Genomic DNA, 18,854 nt, shown 5'->3' on the forward strand with positions numbered 1-18,854 from the left:
GGTTAGTTGTCACCATGACAGTATGATTCTTCCCCCCCTCCCCCCCCCCCAGATGTGGAACCTAATTCTGTTGTGATCACCATCATCTAGTGGTTTAACAGTAGCTACTACTTGTACCAACTCCTGAACATCATTTTAAGAATAAGTCACAAATAGTCTATCCTCTTTGGGTTCTGTAAACACAGCTGTCTTCTATGCAACCATCTTTTTAACGAGACTTTTACTATCTATGAACTGCTAAATCTTTCAGTTGCTTGGAAACTAAGATAGAAAATGAATATTGAAATAGGAGTAATCTATGCTATGGAATTAGGTTCTGACCTATCTGTTATACAACACAAGTTAAATGCATTTTTGATGCGTCCTTAACAGCTAGTCACTACTTCATTTGATTATGAAACCTTAGAATTCCATACAACACTTTTTTGTACATTTATTTGTCTTCTCAGCCTTAAGAATTTGAAGTCCTTCAAGTTTTTTCTTATGTCACATGCTATGTTTTTACAGTGCTAGAGGTGAAATGCATTTTAGTGGCTTAAAATAGAGGGTAATGTACTTCTTTCAGTCCAGTTACTCCTTATATTGGTTCAAAAGCTTGGTTTCTGCTGGCCCATCATGTTTAATTACATACCTGAATTAAACAGAGGGAAAGAATAAAAAAGCAGAGAGTGTAAGGTAGACGTTAAACATTATCTTCTTGCTGTATCCAAATAGGGAAGCTTGCATGCTCTGAAGAACTTCATTCAGATTATGAAATATATTCCAAAATAAACTAAAATTTGTAGTGCTGAACCAAATGCCGTCAATCATTTTACTGAAATGCAGTTTGGTAACACCTGCAGTGTGGGAGCTGAATGTAACACATTGTAAAACCAGTTTTTCTCCCTGCTTTAATGTTAGTTCTATCATTTTATTCTACCAATATATGTTCCTTTATAGCAAGAATGTGTAAGCAGGTGGCTTCTCTACCATGCTTAAAATTGCACAGATTTTAGCAGGTCATAGCTTGGCCCTTTCTGGGTCTGCTGTTTAAATAAAAGGAACTAAAATGATGCACAGAATTTAGCGTAAGTATTTTCCTCAGACTTGGTTGCTTCCCATATTCTGCCTTGTGAGCTGCTCAGTTCACACCCTGGGTCCTTTCTACGGAGCCAATCCTTGCTCCTTAATATCTGGCTGGGACTAACAAACTACCTGCATCAGGTCAGCAACGAAGTCACATTTTTTCCAGCAGGGTCAGCTAACAGCAACAGAGAAGATAAATTATACACTGAGTGCTCATGTATTGAAATTTTGGAAAAGATTTAGTGTGTTAAAATATTCTAGGGGCCAGCATTTAAATCTAATTCCATATATGTTACTTGTGTACTGTATGCTTGTGGAAGTAAAGGGATCTGGAAGCTATATAGCTTTGCATGCTGTAGTCTAATTTCAGGTGTGAGCTACTTGTTTGTGTGAGAGCTCTTAGTTTAACCAACTTTGTTAAGCTGTTTTTTGACAAAATGCATTATCATAGCCATTTACTTTGTTTTCTTGTGAAGTTTTTCTCCGCAGTTCCAAAAAATATTTGTTTTGCAACAAAATGTATGTAGTGTTAAAAAATTGACCATGTTCTCTGGATCCAAAAACAATTAAAAAAAAAATACAGGTTATCAAAAACTTTATGGTGAAAGGTAATACTAGTGAATTACAAGTGTGGCTCTCAGGCTTCAAGTGCTCTTGATAAATATCTGTCATCCTAAAATGGTTTTAAGGGTGAAATACAAAGTTCTTAAAATTTCAAGCAGACTTCTTGCAATTCCAGAAGAGGAAAAAGTACATACCTATTTCTTTGTATAATTGGTAGTGGTGTATTATCAGAGGCCTGTGCCATCCCCTAAAAAGGCTTTTGCAGATTTCTGTTTGCTCTGCAAGTGATATCAGAAATGCCATGAAAAATGGTTTGAAAAGAACTATTCTGTTTTAAAATCCTTGTCTTCCTTTCCTTTTGTTATGGTATTTGTGATCTCCTTCACCTTTGAAGGAAAAAAGTGTTCAGTTCAGCTTTCTTAGTTTCAAAGGAGATAATTTTGTTGATACAGAGCTGATTTTATGTTTGAAGTCATATTTTTTCTTTGTGAGAACCTAGTTTTAGCTTTTAGAAAAACCGTTTCAGTTTACTTTACAGCCACTTTATTCAAATACAATTTTTCTTCAATTTCTAAGTAAAGTTTTAACTATAGAGAAAATAGGCTATAAATACAAAGTACAACTTGATAAATTTTACCGAACCAGACCTACTCCTTTTGATATTGTGCTCTGATGAACTTTCTTCAGGGTCCACTCTTCTCACTTTCATATGCTTTAATTATTGGCTTGAATAGGATTACTTATGAGTAAAACAAGCAGGATTTGGCCCTAAAATGTAGTCTTTTTCATCGGTAAAGGAGCTCTGTTATGCAACATGCTGGCATAATTTAGAAAAACTGTTAAGATCAGAATATCAACTCCTTCTACTTGCTTACAGAATCTGAGCTATATTAATGTAGTAATTACCAATCCCTCTCATCTACATTTTTCAAAGTATAATTTTCAAATACAAAATAAAGGGTCAATTAAGCAACTAGTATGAAATCTGGCCCATTCTTATGCACTAATAGCATGAGCTAAAGCCAACTGGAGTCAATGGAAATACTCCAGTTACCTTTACTGGAGTTGGATCAGCCCCCAAGATCATCCAGTGGAAGGCACTAGATAAGACAGAGGGAGGGATAGCTCAGTGGTTTGAGCATTGGCCTGCTAAACCCAGGGTTGTGAGTTCAATTGTTGAGGGAGCCACCTAGGGGTCTGGGGCAAAAATTTGTCTGGGGATTGGTCCTGCTTTGATTTGAGCAGGAGGTTGGACTAGATGACCTCTTGAGGTCCTTTCCAACCCTGAGATTCTAGGATTCTTACATGGTTTGTTTCACTGCCCATTTTTATCAGGTAAATTCTTTAAAATTATATAATACCCTTATTCCATACATAAAGTGCCTGGGAGCCTGAAGTTGCATATTGATATCTGTAATACAAATTATTAGGTTACTCCAGGACTTGCTACGTAATCAGTACACCTGGGATGCTAACAATTGTGTGTTTCTTCTACAGACACCAAAGATGCTGACTAGAAAGATTAAACTCTGGGATATTAATGCCCATATAACCTGTCGTCTCTGCAATGGATACCTTATCGATGCTACCACTGTAACAGAATGCTTACATACCTGTGAGTATGACTGTGATTCTATAGTGTGTTAAAGAAGATTAATGTTTTTTTACATACTAGATACTTCAGTTTTCAGTTGACGTTTAAAAATCTATTGTGGCTCTGCCAAAACAATGCAAATTTTGGTATATATTTCATGTTTTAAGCAAAAATTATATTGTCTCATGAAGAGAACAAGAGAAGCAAAAGCATGAGCCCTAGCTGTGTTGCGCAGAGCTGAAACCATATACATGTATAATAAATAGAAGTGGTTTTAAAAAATATCTTGCAGTGATTTAAAAAAGTAGTAGTTATCGCAACAGCAATAACCAGATGGATTTTTCACATTCTCAATATTGGTAGTTAAATTATCATACTAAATACTTAGTAGAAAATTTGTACTTCAGAATATGAAGACAAATGCTAGAAGGACTTTGAATTGTAACTAAGTTGTTTTGAAAAAAACAAAACACCTTATTCTCTGGTTATAGCGTCTGTTCAGAACTCACCCTGAAGTGAGACAGGCAGAGATCCCAAATTCTAGAGTATACTATAGGTAGTAGCAGCCATGAGTGCTAGTCCCTTCTCCCCAAACTTGTGGTCACACCCTGCCCGTACAGTAATCTTAACTACTTGCCTTTAAACCACCTATTCAACTTTTTCTTCAGTTACCACTCTAGCTCTTTGTCCCCTCCAGCTTTGGGGTGATGCAGTATCTCTTTTTAGTGGTTTTTGTCTGCTTTCTATCTATTCTGATTATGTTGATAAGGGCCATCGGAGGGAGGTACTAGGATTAAACACCACCCAGTCTTGCCACCCTGTCCTGTACTAGTTTTTATTTCTCCCACCCCAACGCAAGAATTTGGTTGTAGAGGCAGCCAGGGCTGTACTGTGCCCCATAACCCTGAAATGTTGTGCTGGAATCTGTTCTGATGAAGAGGTTGCTGGTTCATTGCTGCTACTCTTTGCTTCATGAATTACCAGTCTAGTTTTGGAATGATTCATCCCTGGTGGAATGAGTTGAAAGTTTTTTTGCTGATCCACCTGGTATCATACTTCAGCAATGCTATCGCTGAAAGGACTGTGTTTAAATGGCTGATTGATACGATCTGCAAGGCCTAAGGCTAGAAAGTCATGTCAAGGCTCATTTGATCTGAGGCAGGAAAGCCTTTGCTTGCCTGTAGCTCAGAAATGTGCATGGCAGGCAAGCATGTTCCATTCACATAGGCAAGGCATACATATGGTCATTGCTGCATATGCTTACCAAGCACTATTTCTTGGATTGGGACACGAGGAATACAGGTGTGGGGTGATAATCCTGCAGAACCTGTATCTGAAATAAGAGAGCTCAAATCTCTAGCCCCTCGAGCTTTTGTGTTTTCAGGTATGTCACTCGTTTGCATTGTCCGTGCTTTTGGAAAGTTTGGTTACTTCTGGATCCATCCTTTAGGCTTACATTAAGCTGGACAGGTGATAGGAGTATGTTCCCTTACTATAATTTAAAAACTACAAGAAATCTTGTTGGTATTGGCATTGTTCATATTGCATGTGCTGTTTGGTGGATATATGTTTGTCTTTTGGGATATCCCTTGAGTATGCAAGACACACTCTGTTAAAAAGTATCTTTAGAGGAAGGAAAATTAATTGCCTTTTTAATTTTCCCTTTTGGGAAATATTATCTTGGAGGAGGCTGTTTAAGGTGTTGGATTATTTGCAACATTTACACACATTACATGCTTTCAAGGCACTGACTTCTCTCAATCAATTCTATTTTTGTGTCTGGCTTTAATTTTAAGGATCTTTTTTTTCCCTACTAACTGAGAACCAACCCGGAAGATTCCAAGGTACTATCTGGTCACTGGCGGGGTGACTCACATGTCTGGTTACTGCTTATTGCTTTCAGGGATACTCAAACCTATAGAATTTCAGGGATTCCATCTGTCATGTTAGGAATTTAAAACTGGGATGAGAATCCCTGCAGAGGATCAGAATTATAGGGAAAGTAAATTTCCTCCATCTCTTCCTATGCTTGCTTCCTTCATACGTATCTTGGCAATTATAACTCTCCAGTCTTATGACTTGGCTGGGACAAACTCCAACAGATACTGTATTTTGGTAGCTATTAACTGTCTTCTCCTGTTCATGCCTTTTCATTAACAATGGCAATAACAAAATGCCACTTTTGTTAAATTGTTTTAATATCTCATCTTGTACCTTGATACTTGGACGGCAGTGTATATATCATAGAATGTCAGGGTTGGAAGGGACCTCAGGAGATCATCTAGTCCAACACCCTGCTCAAAGCAGGACCAGTCCCCAATTAAATCATCCAACAGATTTTTGCCCTGTATCCCTAAATAGCCTTCTCAAGGATTGAACTCATAACCCTGGGTTTAGCAGGCCAGTGCTCAAACCACTGAGCTATCCCTCCCCCCTGAAAGCTGTCTTAATGTGTCATGAAAAGTTATGCTCCAAATACAGATATTTATCTTCAGCATTCAAAAGGATAATAAAAGATGAGGAGAGAGAGATTAAAAAAAAAGCCAGCAGGAATGAAAATATAAGAAAGGTGGTGCAGGATATTGCAATGGATAGTGACTGCTGTTTTCTAGTGGATGCTTTTTAAAATAAACATTCTGAATTATAGTTTAAAATAATTAGGGGGAGGGATAGCTCAGTGGTTTGAGCATTGGCCTGCTAACCTCAGGGTTGGTAGTTCAATCCTTGAGGGGACCACTTAGGGATCTGGGGCAAAAATCAATACTTGGTCCTGCTAGTGAAGGCAGGGGGCTGGACTCAATGATCTTTCAAGGTCCCTTCCAGTTCTAGGAGATGGGTATATCTCCAATTATTAAAGAAAAAACCTTACAATTGAATTTAAAGCTATAAACGATAGGTTTGATTCTGCTTTCATTGAGGGCAGGATTTGGGCTTCCTCTGCTAGTCTGGACCTCTTCCCCTGTGTAGAGTCCCACTGAAGCAGATTCCTCTGCAGGATCTGGGCTTCAGTGAGCAGTGCTACTAGACTTGTTTTATTGTTCAGGATAAGAATGCTGTCCTGCTAGTTAAGTCATTGACAACAGCTGCTAGCAATGTTATCTTTAATGTACTGACTGAAAATAGTGTAATACATTCATACATTACACCTTTGCTTTGCTGACTTTTGGCTTTTGATTTGTAATTATTCTTCAAACATACATCAACTTGTCTGAGAGGTAGATGGCACTGTTTAACTGCAGAAAGTATACCCCTGTAACTTAGTCTTTGGAACTCTTATAGCACTGTTGGGTAAAAATAATGAATTAACCTGAGTTATTGGAAAGATGCTCGCTTACCCAAATTTCCCACTTTATATATACACAGAAATTTTAGTAACTCAAAAATCATTAGAGAAAAAAAATCTTTAGCTGGAATTTATTTATCACATAAGTAATTACTGTTTGCAGTGTTGTACTTGGGTTGATCCTAGGATATTAGGGAGACAAGGTGGGTGACCAACTTGGACCAACTTCTGTTGTAGAAGTCCAGAAGAAGAGCTCTGTGTAGATCAAAATCTTGTCTGTTTCACTCATCTTGTCTGTATAATCAGTTACTTCCAAGTAAATAATTTTGTATGATTTTCTTTAAACTGCTAATAGTATTTGGTTAAAATGTGAAATTGTTTGTTTGTAAATTTCTGTAAAATGAAATAAACAGAATTATGTATGTAGACTTTGAAACAGGTCCAAAATCAAACTATTGTTCAGTGCTCTATTGTGATGTACGTTGTGTTTGTTGTGAGGTGAAATAGCACCTGAATGCCCTTTCAGCTAGGAGCTGCATGGTCACTAAACAGCAACTTCTCGGAAGGAAATATTTTCTTTGCCCTCAAGTTTATTTCCTTGCCTCAATTTCCTTTCGTTTACAGCCACAGCTCAAAGTTTCTTTCTAGCATATGGTATTTTGGGTTGTATATTATGTGTTCTAATAGTTCTGAAGTAAGCTTTATCTGTTCAGGAATAGGACAATAAGATAGTATGTCCTTCATACATTGTTTATAATCTACCATTGTTCTAAGAACTCCCATGAAAGATAATGGAAATTGTGTGTTATTCAGTGGTATATTAGAAACTTATTTATTTAAAATTTAAGGGACGAAATCTGAATTGTGTGAGAGTTGTTCTGTTACTATTTGTATGTAAATTAATTTCTTTTAAAATATTCACAAGAACACAAATGTGAACTTGTTTTAATAGGTTTCTTTTCTTCCTAATTATAAATGTGTCTGCAGTCTGTAGAAGTTGCCTGGTGAAGTATTTGGAGGAAAATAACACCTGTCCAACATGTAGAATTGTTATACATCAGAGCCATCCGCTACAGTATATTGGGTAAGTGTGCTGCATACAATGAAAATCACAGATAATTAAAATCTCTGCAGGTCATGTGTAGATATCTCAGATTATGGCACAGTTCTTTACTAGATTTTCTTACTTCCCTGCTGTTCTTTCTTAAATACTTAAGTGATCAGCTTGATTTGAAATTAAAATAATGGTTCTGTGTAAGCAAAGTGGTAGACTGAACTTAATGTGTTTTGTCAAATTTAAGAACAAGCGAAATATTTTGTCTAGTTTTTACCAATTTCTACTGAAGTTTAGTTGGATTTAGTAATTTCTGGTTAGACTGTATCCGGTTCTCATAGGTTATATAGAATCTATTTCTGATTGTGCAAATTACATGTTTATCTAATATTTCATTATATTCACGACTGGTAGTTCAAATGTATTTTTTGTTATGGCAGATGCACTATGGTTTTAATGTTTTACTTGAGGTACTATTCAAAGATTGAAATCTGAAGGTGGCAGCATTGTCATTGTTTAGTCTTCTGAGTGACTGTTAACTTGCAGGATAATCTATTTACACACAAAAGAGGTAAAGCAGCAGAAAGGTTAGACACTAGCTCCCGACCTCTTTTTTGGTTGGAGCCAATGCTTAAGGATTTGTACCTGCCCTTCTCCTATCCTCACAGCCACTCAATGTCCATTCACAACATGCCCTAGCGTGGCTGTGGTATCCTGCCTGTATTGTCCTCTCTTGTGTCTCTGCTGTATAATATTTTTGCAGGTTGTGCTTTCCCTTACTTTTTCTCCTACAGTTTCCTCTCAACTTAAATATTTCTAAGGCATCGGTCACCATGATAATCAGCTGCTGATATTTCCTCACGTGGCTTGTTCAACCCTAAAGAACTGTACCATTGCAGCTTTCACTGCTGAAAATGCAGCTCTGTAAGTTGGATCGGGGCAGTGCATCCACACCAGCTCTTTCTTTTAAGGTGCATTTCTGCCCTGCCTCCAAGCAAAGTATTTGATGAAATTGTTAGTTGCACTACTTTGAATATGTATTTAAAAAAAAACAGTGGATTTTGAAGTGTAGTCAACTCCCTGCCCTTCCTTCCCCCCATTTTCTAGTTGATGACACAAATTGGGTGAGTGGTAAATAATGAAGACGACAGGTCACTGATTGAGAACGATCTGGATCACTTGATGATCTGGATGCAAGCAACAATGTGCTTTTTAATATGGCTAGTGTAACCGCGTACTTCTAGGAACTGAGAACGTAGGCCGTGCTTACAGGATGGGGGAGTCTATTCTGGAAGCAGTGACTCGAAAAAGATTGGGGGATCCTGGTGAATAATCAGTCGAACATGAACTCCTGTGTGGCACTGTCCAAAAGGATTACTGCAGTCGTGGGATGCATAAAAAAGGGAAACTCAAGTTTCCCAGAGAGGTTATTTTACCTCTGGATTTGGCACTGGTGCCACTGCTGCTGGAATCCTGTATCCAGAGCTCTGGTGTCTGTTGATAAATTGGAGAGAGCTCAGGGAAGAGGCATGAGAATGATTAAAGGATTAGAAAACTTGGCTTAAAGTGATTAATTTCAAGACGGTCTATCTATTTAGCTTAACGAAGAGAAGGTTAAGGGGGGACTTGATTACAGTGTATAAGTACCTGTATGGGAACAAATATTTGTAATGAGCTCTTCAGTCTAGCAGCGAAAGGCTTAACATAATTCAGTGGCTGGAAGTTGAATCTAGACAAATTCAGGCTGGAAATAAGGTGTAAACTTTTAACAGTGAGAGGAGTAACCACTGGAAAAAATTTGCCATGGGTCGTGGAGGATTCTCCATCATAAGTAACTTTTTAAATCAAAATTCGATCTCTTTCTAAGAGATTCTCTAGGAATTATTTTGGGAATGTTGTCTGGCCTGTGTTATACAGAAGTCAGACTAGATGATCACAATGGTTCCTTTGTTCAAGCTGCTGTTGAAGATATACGATTTTTGGAATAGAGAATGTGTACAGGGAGGACATTGTTTTACATAAGTCTTAATTATGTTAATCACTTTTTATGCAGACCCATAGCGTGACTTCTTCCCCTCCACAGACCCCAGCCCAGCTGGGAAATAGATAACCTAAGCACCTCTCATGATTCAGAAGTGAGAAGGCAGTTAAGTTTTCATACCTGCTTGCTGCTGTGGGTGGGTTACTGTAGATTGACTGACTGCTTGACTATGATTCATTTATATTGAAATATTCTTGGTGAAGCTTTTGCAATCTGGAAATAGACCCCTCACATCCATGTTAGAGACTTAACTACCTTTTAGTGTTCCATTAATTCATTTAAACCTAATTGTCCTCCTCCAGCTCTTAAAATATTGTTTAAAAGGTTGAAGTAATTAATGAACTGCTACTGACTCTGCTACTACTGTTTCTTTCTGGTTTAAGTGGTCTCCACCGTTGTGGAGTACTACTGAGAACTGACCTCTGTTAGGAGCATACACTCCTGCTCTGGAGTCAGAGCCAGTGCTCACCCTGGAAAAATGTACCATGTTAATGCCAGATATCAGCTGGGATGGATGTATTTTTTAAATTATTGCACTGTTTTTGCTTAATATTCGAACTTGGTGGTATTGGTTCAGAGGTCTGGTGATATTCTGGCACTTTCAAATGGTAACTTTTCTAGATAGAATTGCCCTTTCTTTATTTTTTTTTCTTTGTTTGAACTTCTGTTGAAAGCAAATCAGTAGATTAGCCTCTCCAAGGAGGTTGAGGGCTAGAGGTTTAGGGTCTTAACCAGTTTTTCTTTTTTTCCCCCTCCATGCCTAGTGTCAGGCCACCTTACCTTTCTGCTTAAGAATCACTGGACAACACAGCTTCTAGAGCTGCTCATTGCTGCTCTTAAATTTGAATGGAAGTGGTTGGATTAAGAGCAATTAACTGCCTCTGCTTATAAACAGCCGAACGTATGGGCTGAACTCCGTTTTTTCTTGATTTATATGCTTTTCCTATGCATGCTTTTCTCTAGCTCTTCATTAGGAAAGGAGCATATTATGGATAATTCCTCCAGACATCCCCAAATGCAGGCTTGAAGGACGTGGGGATGTTAATGTCTCCTAGTGTGTCTGTGCAGTCTCATAACAAAATGGTCTATCTCTATCTATTTATATAGAAGTGTTGGTCTAATCCCATATAGGCAAATTCATTGCTTGTGGAAATGGGTAAATCTCTGTTGAAGTTGTTATCATTTCACCTATTTACCACCAGCAAAGAATGTTGTATGTAACTTCATGAAACAGCTGTGTATGGAGGAAAACAAAAATCTTCTAGACTCTGTAGGGACCCTGTAATTTAGATAGTCAAGCTGCACAGCATCAGAAACAGCTGGGACCAGATTCTCTGGTGCAGTGCACTATAATTAATGAAAATTTAAGTATTGTTCCACATGTATGAGAAATGTACAGTTATTTATAAAGATGTTTTTACCATTGCAAACCTTCAGTAATATCCTTTGGCTGATACCGTGCTGAATAGGAAGGCTGTGTTAAAGTGTATTTTTCCTCATCTTGAGCCAAAAATTGCCTGCCTTAGGTCAAAATTCTATCAAGGTATAGTAAAATATGCATTACCAACATGTGTACCTTGATGCAGTTGGGCACAATTCCACATTCTGCTCTAGATGGATCATTCATGTTCTTCTGTGTTCCGTTAAGGGTGGACTTCAGAAAATTCACACAGCCTGTTAACATTCTAGTATGTCATCTTCCACATCACATAGGTAATTTTGTTGTCTCCTACCTCAACTGTTGGGGCTTTATCAGCCTTTCTTTCTCATCTTGCTCCCTTTTGTCCACTAAAATCATTTTCTCATATGACATCTTTCTGATGTTCAAATACCATTTATAAATCTGAATATTATCTACTGTGATGTTTAAAATATTCCTGTTTGCATAATCTGTTTAATCTTGGAGTCTTTCTCTTTAAGCAAGATGACATTTAGAATAGAGATGATTGATTAAAACATAGGAAGTTTTCAAATTCTAATTGTTTTGTTTTTTTGCCAGTCATGACAGAACAATGCAAGATATTGTTTACAAACTTGTGCCAGGCCTTCAAGAAGGTAAGTCTTGGTATGTCTTATTTTAGCTGTAAATGTTAGATTTACAAAGAGCTACAGTGCATGTTTAAGGGATAGCATAGGTTTTTCACCTGTCTGCTGCTTTTAGACAAAGATAATGGTGAAAAATATACAGTGGAAGCATTTCTGCAGTTACTTAAATTCTAGCACTGATTTTACTTTATCCTTCAAATATGTGCTTTCTGTTAATGTTCAACAAAAGTAATGCTAACTCCCAGTACTGGAAAATGTTCCAGTAATGAAAATTTGAGGATGTTTCAGGAAAATTAAAACATTGTGTAATGTTGCATAACACCTTTTGTGTTGGCATTATATTTTGTATGCACATTTTGTTTTAAATTCTACATTTATTCAATCATTTGGTTGCGGCTTTCCCTAGTTGTCAAAAGTGAAGCATTTAATGCAGATCAAGTGTTTAGTTTTAGCATAATTTTCTTCCTTTTGTTAGAATGCCTTGCTAACAGGTAACTTCTAATTTGTGTGCTTCTTCTCATAACGGTAAGATTTTGACAATAATGGGTGTCTTGAGCTGAAGGAATATTCTGTACTAACTACTGGGTCATTCTCATTTTTTTCAATAGTGTTTTACTGCCTTTCTTATGTTTAGGGTGGAAAATTTTCATTGAAACTAAGTTGTCAAGTCAAGAGGACATTCTCTCACTTTTAAATATGCAAGCTTAAGTAAAGAGACTATATATAAATGAAATTCTTCCAGGCTAATAATTAGAAGTAGGGAGAAAAAAGGAAAATCAGAATCTCTTACGTGTGTAACTGAACAGGCATGTATCATGTACTTCAACTGAGATATTTGTAGAAGGTTACATGGAAAAATATGGAGTAGCTTTAAATTCCATATGATCTGAAATCACAGAAATGATGTAATAGCAGCCTCAGAAGATGAGTTGGTTATTCTACGGCTGAATGACAAAATATGTGGTGTAGCTTGGTAAAGCGGTAATTAGGAGGAGCAGAGAGGCAGCCAAAAGTGAAGGGATAGTGGTGTTCGCACTCTTTTTGCTGGGAAGTGTCTTCTATAAGGAAGTGGGAGGAGTTTGAAACAATTTTATAAATGTTACATTGGCACTTATTAATGAAACAGTTTAAATTTTTAAACAGCGGAAATGAGAAAGCAGAGAGAATTCTATCATAAACTAGGCATGGAAGTACCAGGGGACATCAAAGGGGAGACATGCTCTGCTAAGCAACATTTAGATTCGCATCGGAATGGTAATTTTATTTTTGTTTGCTTTCTTTAGAAAAATGCCATTATGCTGATAAGGTTATTCTAAACACCAATCATAATTATAGAAATTGTTTCATGGAGTATTGTACATTGTGAATGTGACTGCATTAAACATCTAATGGTGTTAAGCTGTACTACTCCTGGAGAAATTCTGTGTCCTGTGCACACCCAGAATTCATGTCCCTCACAGATTTCTTTGCTTCCCTGCAGAAAAATGACTTTCTGACAAGGGAAGCAAAGGGAAGTTGCAAGAGTGGTCACGCACCCCTCCTTAACAGCTCAGGCACATAGTTTCATGCACCTGGAGCAGCTGGTGGAGAGGCAAATCATCATCATGGTGGCTCCTACTCTGCACTGGGATCAGTTGCGAGACCCACCCCCAGAAACCTCCCCTGGCTGCAGGAAGTTCAGCATCCTCCCCTGCTTCCTGCCCTCATCACACCTCTGCCGCAGGGAAGGGGTCACTGTTTGGGGAGCTGCTCCCCTGTCCGCCCAACCTCCTGCATCTGGACCACCCATACTCAGGCCTCTCCTGTCAAGCCTCACCCCATACACCCAGAACCTCCCCCCCCCACACCCCACATCTCTCCATACCTGAACCCTATCCTGCTGAACCTCAGCCCCTACATCTGGAGAGCCCCTGCACCCAGACCCCCTGTCTCTAGACCCCCATCTCTGCACCTAAGCCACCCCCTGCACCTGGACCACCTCAACAAGCCCGCTCACTCCTGGAAACCCCCAACAAGCCTCTGTGCTTCCAGATTCCCTCTGCACCTGGACTCCTCATTGAGCTGTCTGCACCCAGATTGTCCCACACACCTAGATCCCCGCACACTGAGCCCCTCCCCACTTGGTTCCTGCCTGCCTACACTTCGTGCATTTGGCATGGAGAGGCAGGGCCCCGGAGTGTTTCTGGGGCAGGCCCAGCCCTTGTGCTGTGTCAGGTTAGATGCAGCCTCACTGCCAACTTAGTGTCCTGGGACAGGGGAGGAAGGCTGTGGGGTAATCTCCCACCTCTGTGCAGCCAGTGGCCTGTGCTCCCCAATGCCATGCTGGAACCTCCACATTTATTCCTTGACAAATAAAACTTGCAGAATTTTTAATTTTTTGGTGCAGAACTCCCTCAGGAGTACTATACGCTCACCTCCTGGGCTGTGGTGAGGCCGCTTTGCATCACACCACCCCTACCCTTAAACCTTCTTAACTGGCCATAGGAAGACCACCCCAGCATGGGGGATCTTTTGGAGTAGTGCTGGTGTAGGAGCTCCTGTGCTAATGTGATACTGGCTGCTAGCAAAGTTGAGTACGGTTTGGGTTATGGTCTGCTGGTACCCAGTTGCCACCATGGACCTGTGGGACTGTTGGCAGTTACTTAAAGTAGCAAGCCCAAGATTTGATAGAGAGCAAAGGTCACATTCCTGAGCTGTGCTTTCCACTCATGGTATATCCAGGGATTTGGGCCATAATTTCGTTTGTCAGTAGAGATTGATTGTGCATGCATAATTCAACCTCCCTCCCCCCAATTTCCCATTAAATATAGTTTTTAGTGACCAAAAAAAAAGTCTCACACAACAGTTTTTAAGAGTTTACTTAAAATTTGAGTGAAGAGCACATCAATGCATAAAGCTAGGGATATCACATTCTACTGCTAGGAACTGAGCAGTTAGGGCTGGAGTTATATTTTACTAATAAATGTAATACCATAATGCTTCCTTTTGAGAGGAAGAGGAATAGAAATTATTGCATATATAATATTTAGCAGATTTGATATTTCTTTGGCAACCTAAAGTTTTTGAAATTCCTGATTTTTGAATACAATCTTGGGGCAGTAATGGTGCATTGATGATCTTTTTTTTTAATGGAGAAAAATGTTTTTGGACATGGTGACTGTCAAGAGCTTATAAGTCCTTCAAAGCAACAAATGCATTCTCACTTAGCTGTGCATTTATGTCCTGATTTAAAGCCCAGTGCCTGTCTTTCCATTGTCTTCAGTGGGTTTTGGATTAGGGCCCTTGAAACATAGGTGCACGGCCCGTGAATCTACATCTAGCTAAGTATGAATTCAGAAAATACCAAATACCAAAGATGATTGAAAAGGAGCTTAATTTTTATAAAATGAGCTCACCTCCAGTCTGATGCATTCAAAAACTTATGAAACCCCATTTGCTTTCTCTTGATTTGATTTTTGTTACTATCGATTGAGATTACCTCCAGTTAATCATGAAATTACAAGATATTAATAATGCTTTCCTTTCTCATTTAAGGTGAAACTAAAGCTGATGAGAGTTCAAACAAAGAAACATCAGAAGAAAAACAGGAAGAAGATAATGACTATCACAGAAGTGATGAACAGGTAGAATATCTTTCAGGCAACTTTTACTTTGAAATCAGCCAGGTTTTTTGAGTTTTAGGTTGCCGTTTAGCTCTGTTTTCATTATGTACTATGAGGGACGAATAATCTTTATATCCATACTTTGATCAATGGATGGAAGCAAGGCACTGTTTTTCTGTGCTTTTTAGTAGAATGTTTAAAGTTGCACCAAGTGCCTTTATGTGTAGGGAAGGGGTGGCATTTGTTTATCAAGAAAATCTTATTAAGGATCAGTGGCAGTTATAATTGTGATTGGCCTCTAGCCTGAAGTGAATTAAAAAATGTGCCTCAAAACTGGTATGTGAGGTCTGTGGCTGAGAAAATTACTCTATAAAAATGCAAATTAATTTAAATCTAGAATTTTATCTAACACCTTAAAATATATTTAATACGGATGATGAATTTTGCTGCTTTGTAGCAAAAACAGAAAGGAAGGAAGAGAACTTAATGACATCTTTTTATGCTCAAGATCAGGACCAAAATATCTGTCATAGGACCAGCTCCATAGCCCCTGACCTAGGCAAAGCAATGGATTGCCTCGCCTGCTGTTTGGATGAGAGCTAGATGGCTGAGGCAAAATCCATAGAAGTTAGAGTTGTGATGTTGGTCAGGAAAAACCAGAAAAAATGGTAGAGACACCACCTCCACTGAGGGTGTTGTCAGTTGTGGGCAAGTGTTCATTTTATCAATCTGTCTTGACTGTCATCTATTAGTAAAGTAGGTCAGTTTTTTCACCTTTCGTATGGCCAGGCAATTGAAGTTGTTAACTGCAGCTTCGTCAACTCCAGAATAAATTTAATGCAACATGCTCTACATGGGGCTATAGCTTAAACCACTCATCAGATAAAAAAACATGTAGAATAAACTAACTCATCTGTTATGGAATTCCCCCCACCCCCACCAAAAAGCATAGGAAACCGTGCTTTTAAATCTACACTGGCTTCCCATCCCCCAAGTACTGGCTACAGTTGGAGGTGTTGGCTTTTACCTATAAAGACATAAATGGCCTGGGACCTACTTTCTTGAAATTTGACCTCTCAATGAGGATGTCACACAGATACAGGGCTGCTGGCAAAGCATTCTCTGAAGGCTCCTTTAGGTTTGGAACACTCGCTGCCTGTCTGAAGCTGCTCTCAGTCATCCTCCTTGTGGCACACTGCAAGTCCTGTTTGTGTTTTCCCAAGCTATGAAGAATTGGAAGGATGCCAGTAGGAGATGATTAAACACCTTACCCACGTTGGGTGGGAATTTAGTGCTTTTTAGTGGGCAAAGTGGGAGTCCATGGAGCAGTCTGTAACTATACTTTTATCATGTGGCCAAGAGTGTCCCAAGCAAAGGATCTCCACGCTTCTAGTCGTGTGTGTATGTGTGTAAACGAGATGCTAGTTGATTAGTCTAATTTTAAGGTTATTAATACATTAAATAGGAGCTTCGCATAGACTGTCAGGAGCTGCTGAGCTTGCTTTGACTTGCTGCAAGCTCCAGAGACAGGCCTGGGGAGGCAAAAGGAAGCAACAAGGGGGAGGGGTTTTCTGTTCGTCAGTTCTCCTGTACAAAGCTGTCAGGGTTTTTTCCCCACTTTGAACTTTAGGGTTCAAGAAGTGGGGACCTGCATGATTACTTTTAAGCTTAATTACTAGCTTAAATCTGGTACGCTGCCACCAGCCAGAAATCTGTGTCTGGCACACTTCTATTCCCCCAAAACCTTCCCCAGGGAACCCAAGACCCAAACTCCTTGGATCTTAAAACAAAGAGGAATTAACCATCCCTCCTCCTTCCCCCCACCAATCCCTGGTGAGTTTAGACTCAATCCCTTGGATTCTAAAACAAGGAAAAATCAATCAGGTTCTTTAAAAAGAAAGCTTTTAATTAAAGAAAGAAAAGGTAAAAATTATCTCTGTAAAATCAGGATGGAAAATGCTTTATAGGGTACTCAGATTCATATAGACTAGAGGGACTCCCTCCCTTCCCAACCCCCCCCCCCCCCAGCCTGAGATTCAAAGTTACGGCAAACAGAGGTAAAAATCCTTCCAGCAAAAAGACACATTTACCAGACTAATCCGCCTTGCCTGGCTATTACTTTCTATTTTGAAACATGAAAGACTTATTCAGAAAGATTGGAGAACCTGGAATGATATCCCGTTCCTCTCAGTCCCAAAAGCGAACAACAAACCAAACAAAAAGCACAAACAAAGACTTCACTCCACCAAGATTTGAAAGTATCTTGTCCCCCTATTGGTCTGGTCAGGTGTCAGCCAGGTTCACTGAGCTTCTTAACCCTTTACAGGTAAAAGAGACATTAACCCGTAACCATCTGTTTATGACAAAAGCCCCGTGAGAAGATGGAGAGTTACCCTCTTCTGCATATCTAAAGTTTGGAGGTTGCAGGAGGGCTTTGTGAGAGAATTTCAGGGCGGGTTTCCCCTTCCTGTACACCTGCTCAGGACTGCATGAGGAGACACTGTACCTCTTCTGACCCGCAGCCAACTCCCCGGCAAACCTTAGGAGGTTCATATAGGGCTCAACGCCATGAACCTCGGTAAGCTTTGCCAGTCCCGGGTGAGCATTAATAACTTCATACAGGAATATGTGAAGCCTGAGGCTCATTTGTAGGGCCCTACCAAATTCAGGTCCATTTTGGTCAATTTCACAGTCAAAGGATTTTATAAATTGTGAATTTCATGATTTCAGCTATTTACATCTGAAATTTTAAGGTGTTGTAATTTTAGGGGTCCTGACCCAAAAAGGAGGGGAGGGGTTGCAAGGTCATTGTGGGGGTGTGTCTTTGTGGTACTGCTGCTCTCATCCAACAGCAATGCTGCCTTCATAAGTGGGCAACTGGAGAGCGGTGGCTGCTGGCCGGGAGCCTAGCGCTGAAGGCAGAGCTGCCGTCAGCAGCGGCGCAGGGGTAAGGATGGCATGCTATGGTATTGCCACCCTTACTTCTGTGCTGCTGCTGGCGAGGTGCTGCCTTCAGAGCTTGTCACCTGGCCAACAGCGGCACTCTCTCGCCACCCATCTCTGAAGGAAGTGCAGAAATAAGGGTGGCAATACTGCAACCCGCCCCCCCCCCCAATAACTCTGTGACCCCTCCTGCGACTCCCTTTTGGGTCAGGACCCCCAATCTGAGAAATGTTGGTCTCCCCTGTGAAATCTGTATAGTATAGGATAAAAGCGCACTCGATCAGATTTCATGGTCTGTGATGCATTTTTCATGGCTGTGAATTTGATAGGGCCCTACTGATTTGGGATGGGGACCCTAATAAGTTGCCTAATGTGGTGGGATTTGGTGACAAACCACTAAGATATTTTAGGGTGGGGCTGATGGCACTTTGCTAAGTGGAGCTCTGTTGCCATGCACCACCTATGGCAAAACCTTCCCTGCTCCTGAAAGTCATGAAGATTGCCCCCTGCGTTGCTTTTCATGTTTCCCACAGTGCAGTGGGCCATCTGCTTTCCCCTATTTCTGTGACATATGCTTTTTTTCCCCTGCACCTCTGTCATGACATTTATTAAAATTTCCATGAAAAAATTATAGCCTAACCTATCAGTAATTTGAGCAAAAA

The 18,854-nt window shown here is 39.7% G+C and overlaps 1 protein-coding gene across 5 annotated transcripts in view; it reads left to right on the forward strand.

The window, feature by feature from the left end:
• Window positions 1–18,854, forward strand: part of PCGF3 (polycomb group ring finger 3) — a 97,519-nt gene that overhangs the window by 60,616 nt on the left and 18,049 nt on the right. For all 5 annotated transcript variants that reach the window (XM_030567339.1, XM_030567338.1, XM_030567341.1 and 2 more), the window contains 5 exons: window positions 3,127–3,244; window positions 7,494–7,590; window positions 11,601–11,656; window positions 12,791–12,901; window positions 15,182–15,270. In XM_030567339.1, the coding sequence (XP_030423199.1) occupies window positions 3,136–3,244; window positions 7,494–7,590; window positions 11,601–11,656; window positions 12,791–12,901; window positions 15,182–15,270 (462 nt within the window). In that variant the 5' untranslated portion in view covers window positions 3,127–3,135. The remainder of the gene's footprint in view (window positions 1–3,126; window positions 3,245–7,493; window positions 7,591–11,600; window positions 11,657–12,790; window positions 12,902–15,181; window positions 15,271–18,854) is intronic.

The sequence above is a fragment of the Gopherus evgoodei genome, chromosome 6, assembly GCF_007399415.2.
Source record: "Gopherus evgoodei ecotype Sinaloan lineage chromosome 6, rGopEvg1_v1.p, whole genome shotgun sequence".
NCBI lineage: Eukaryota > Metazoa > Chordata > Testudines > Testudinidae > Gopherus > Gopherus evgoodei.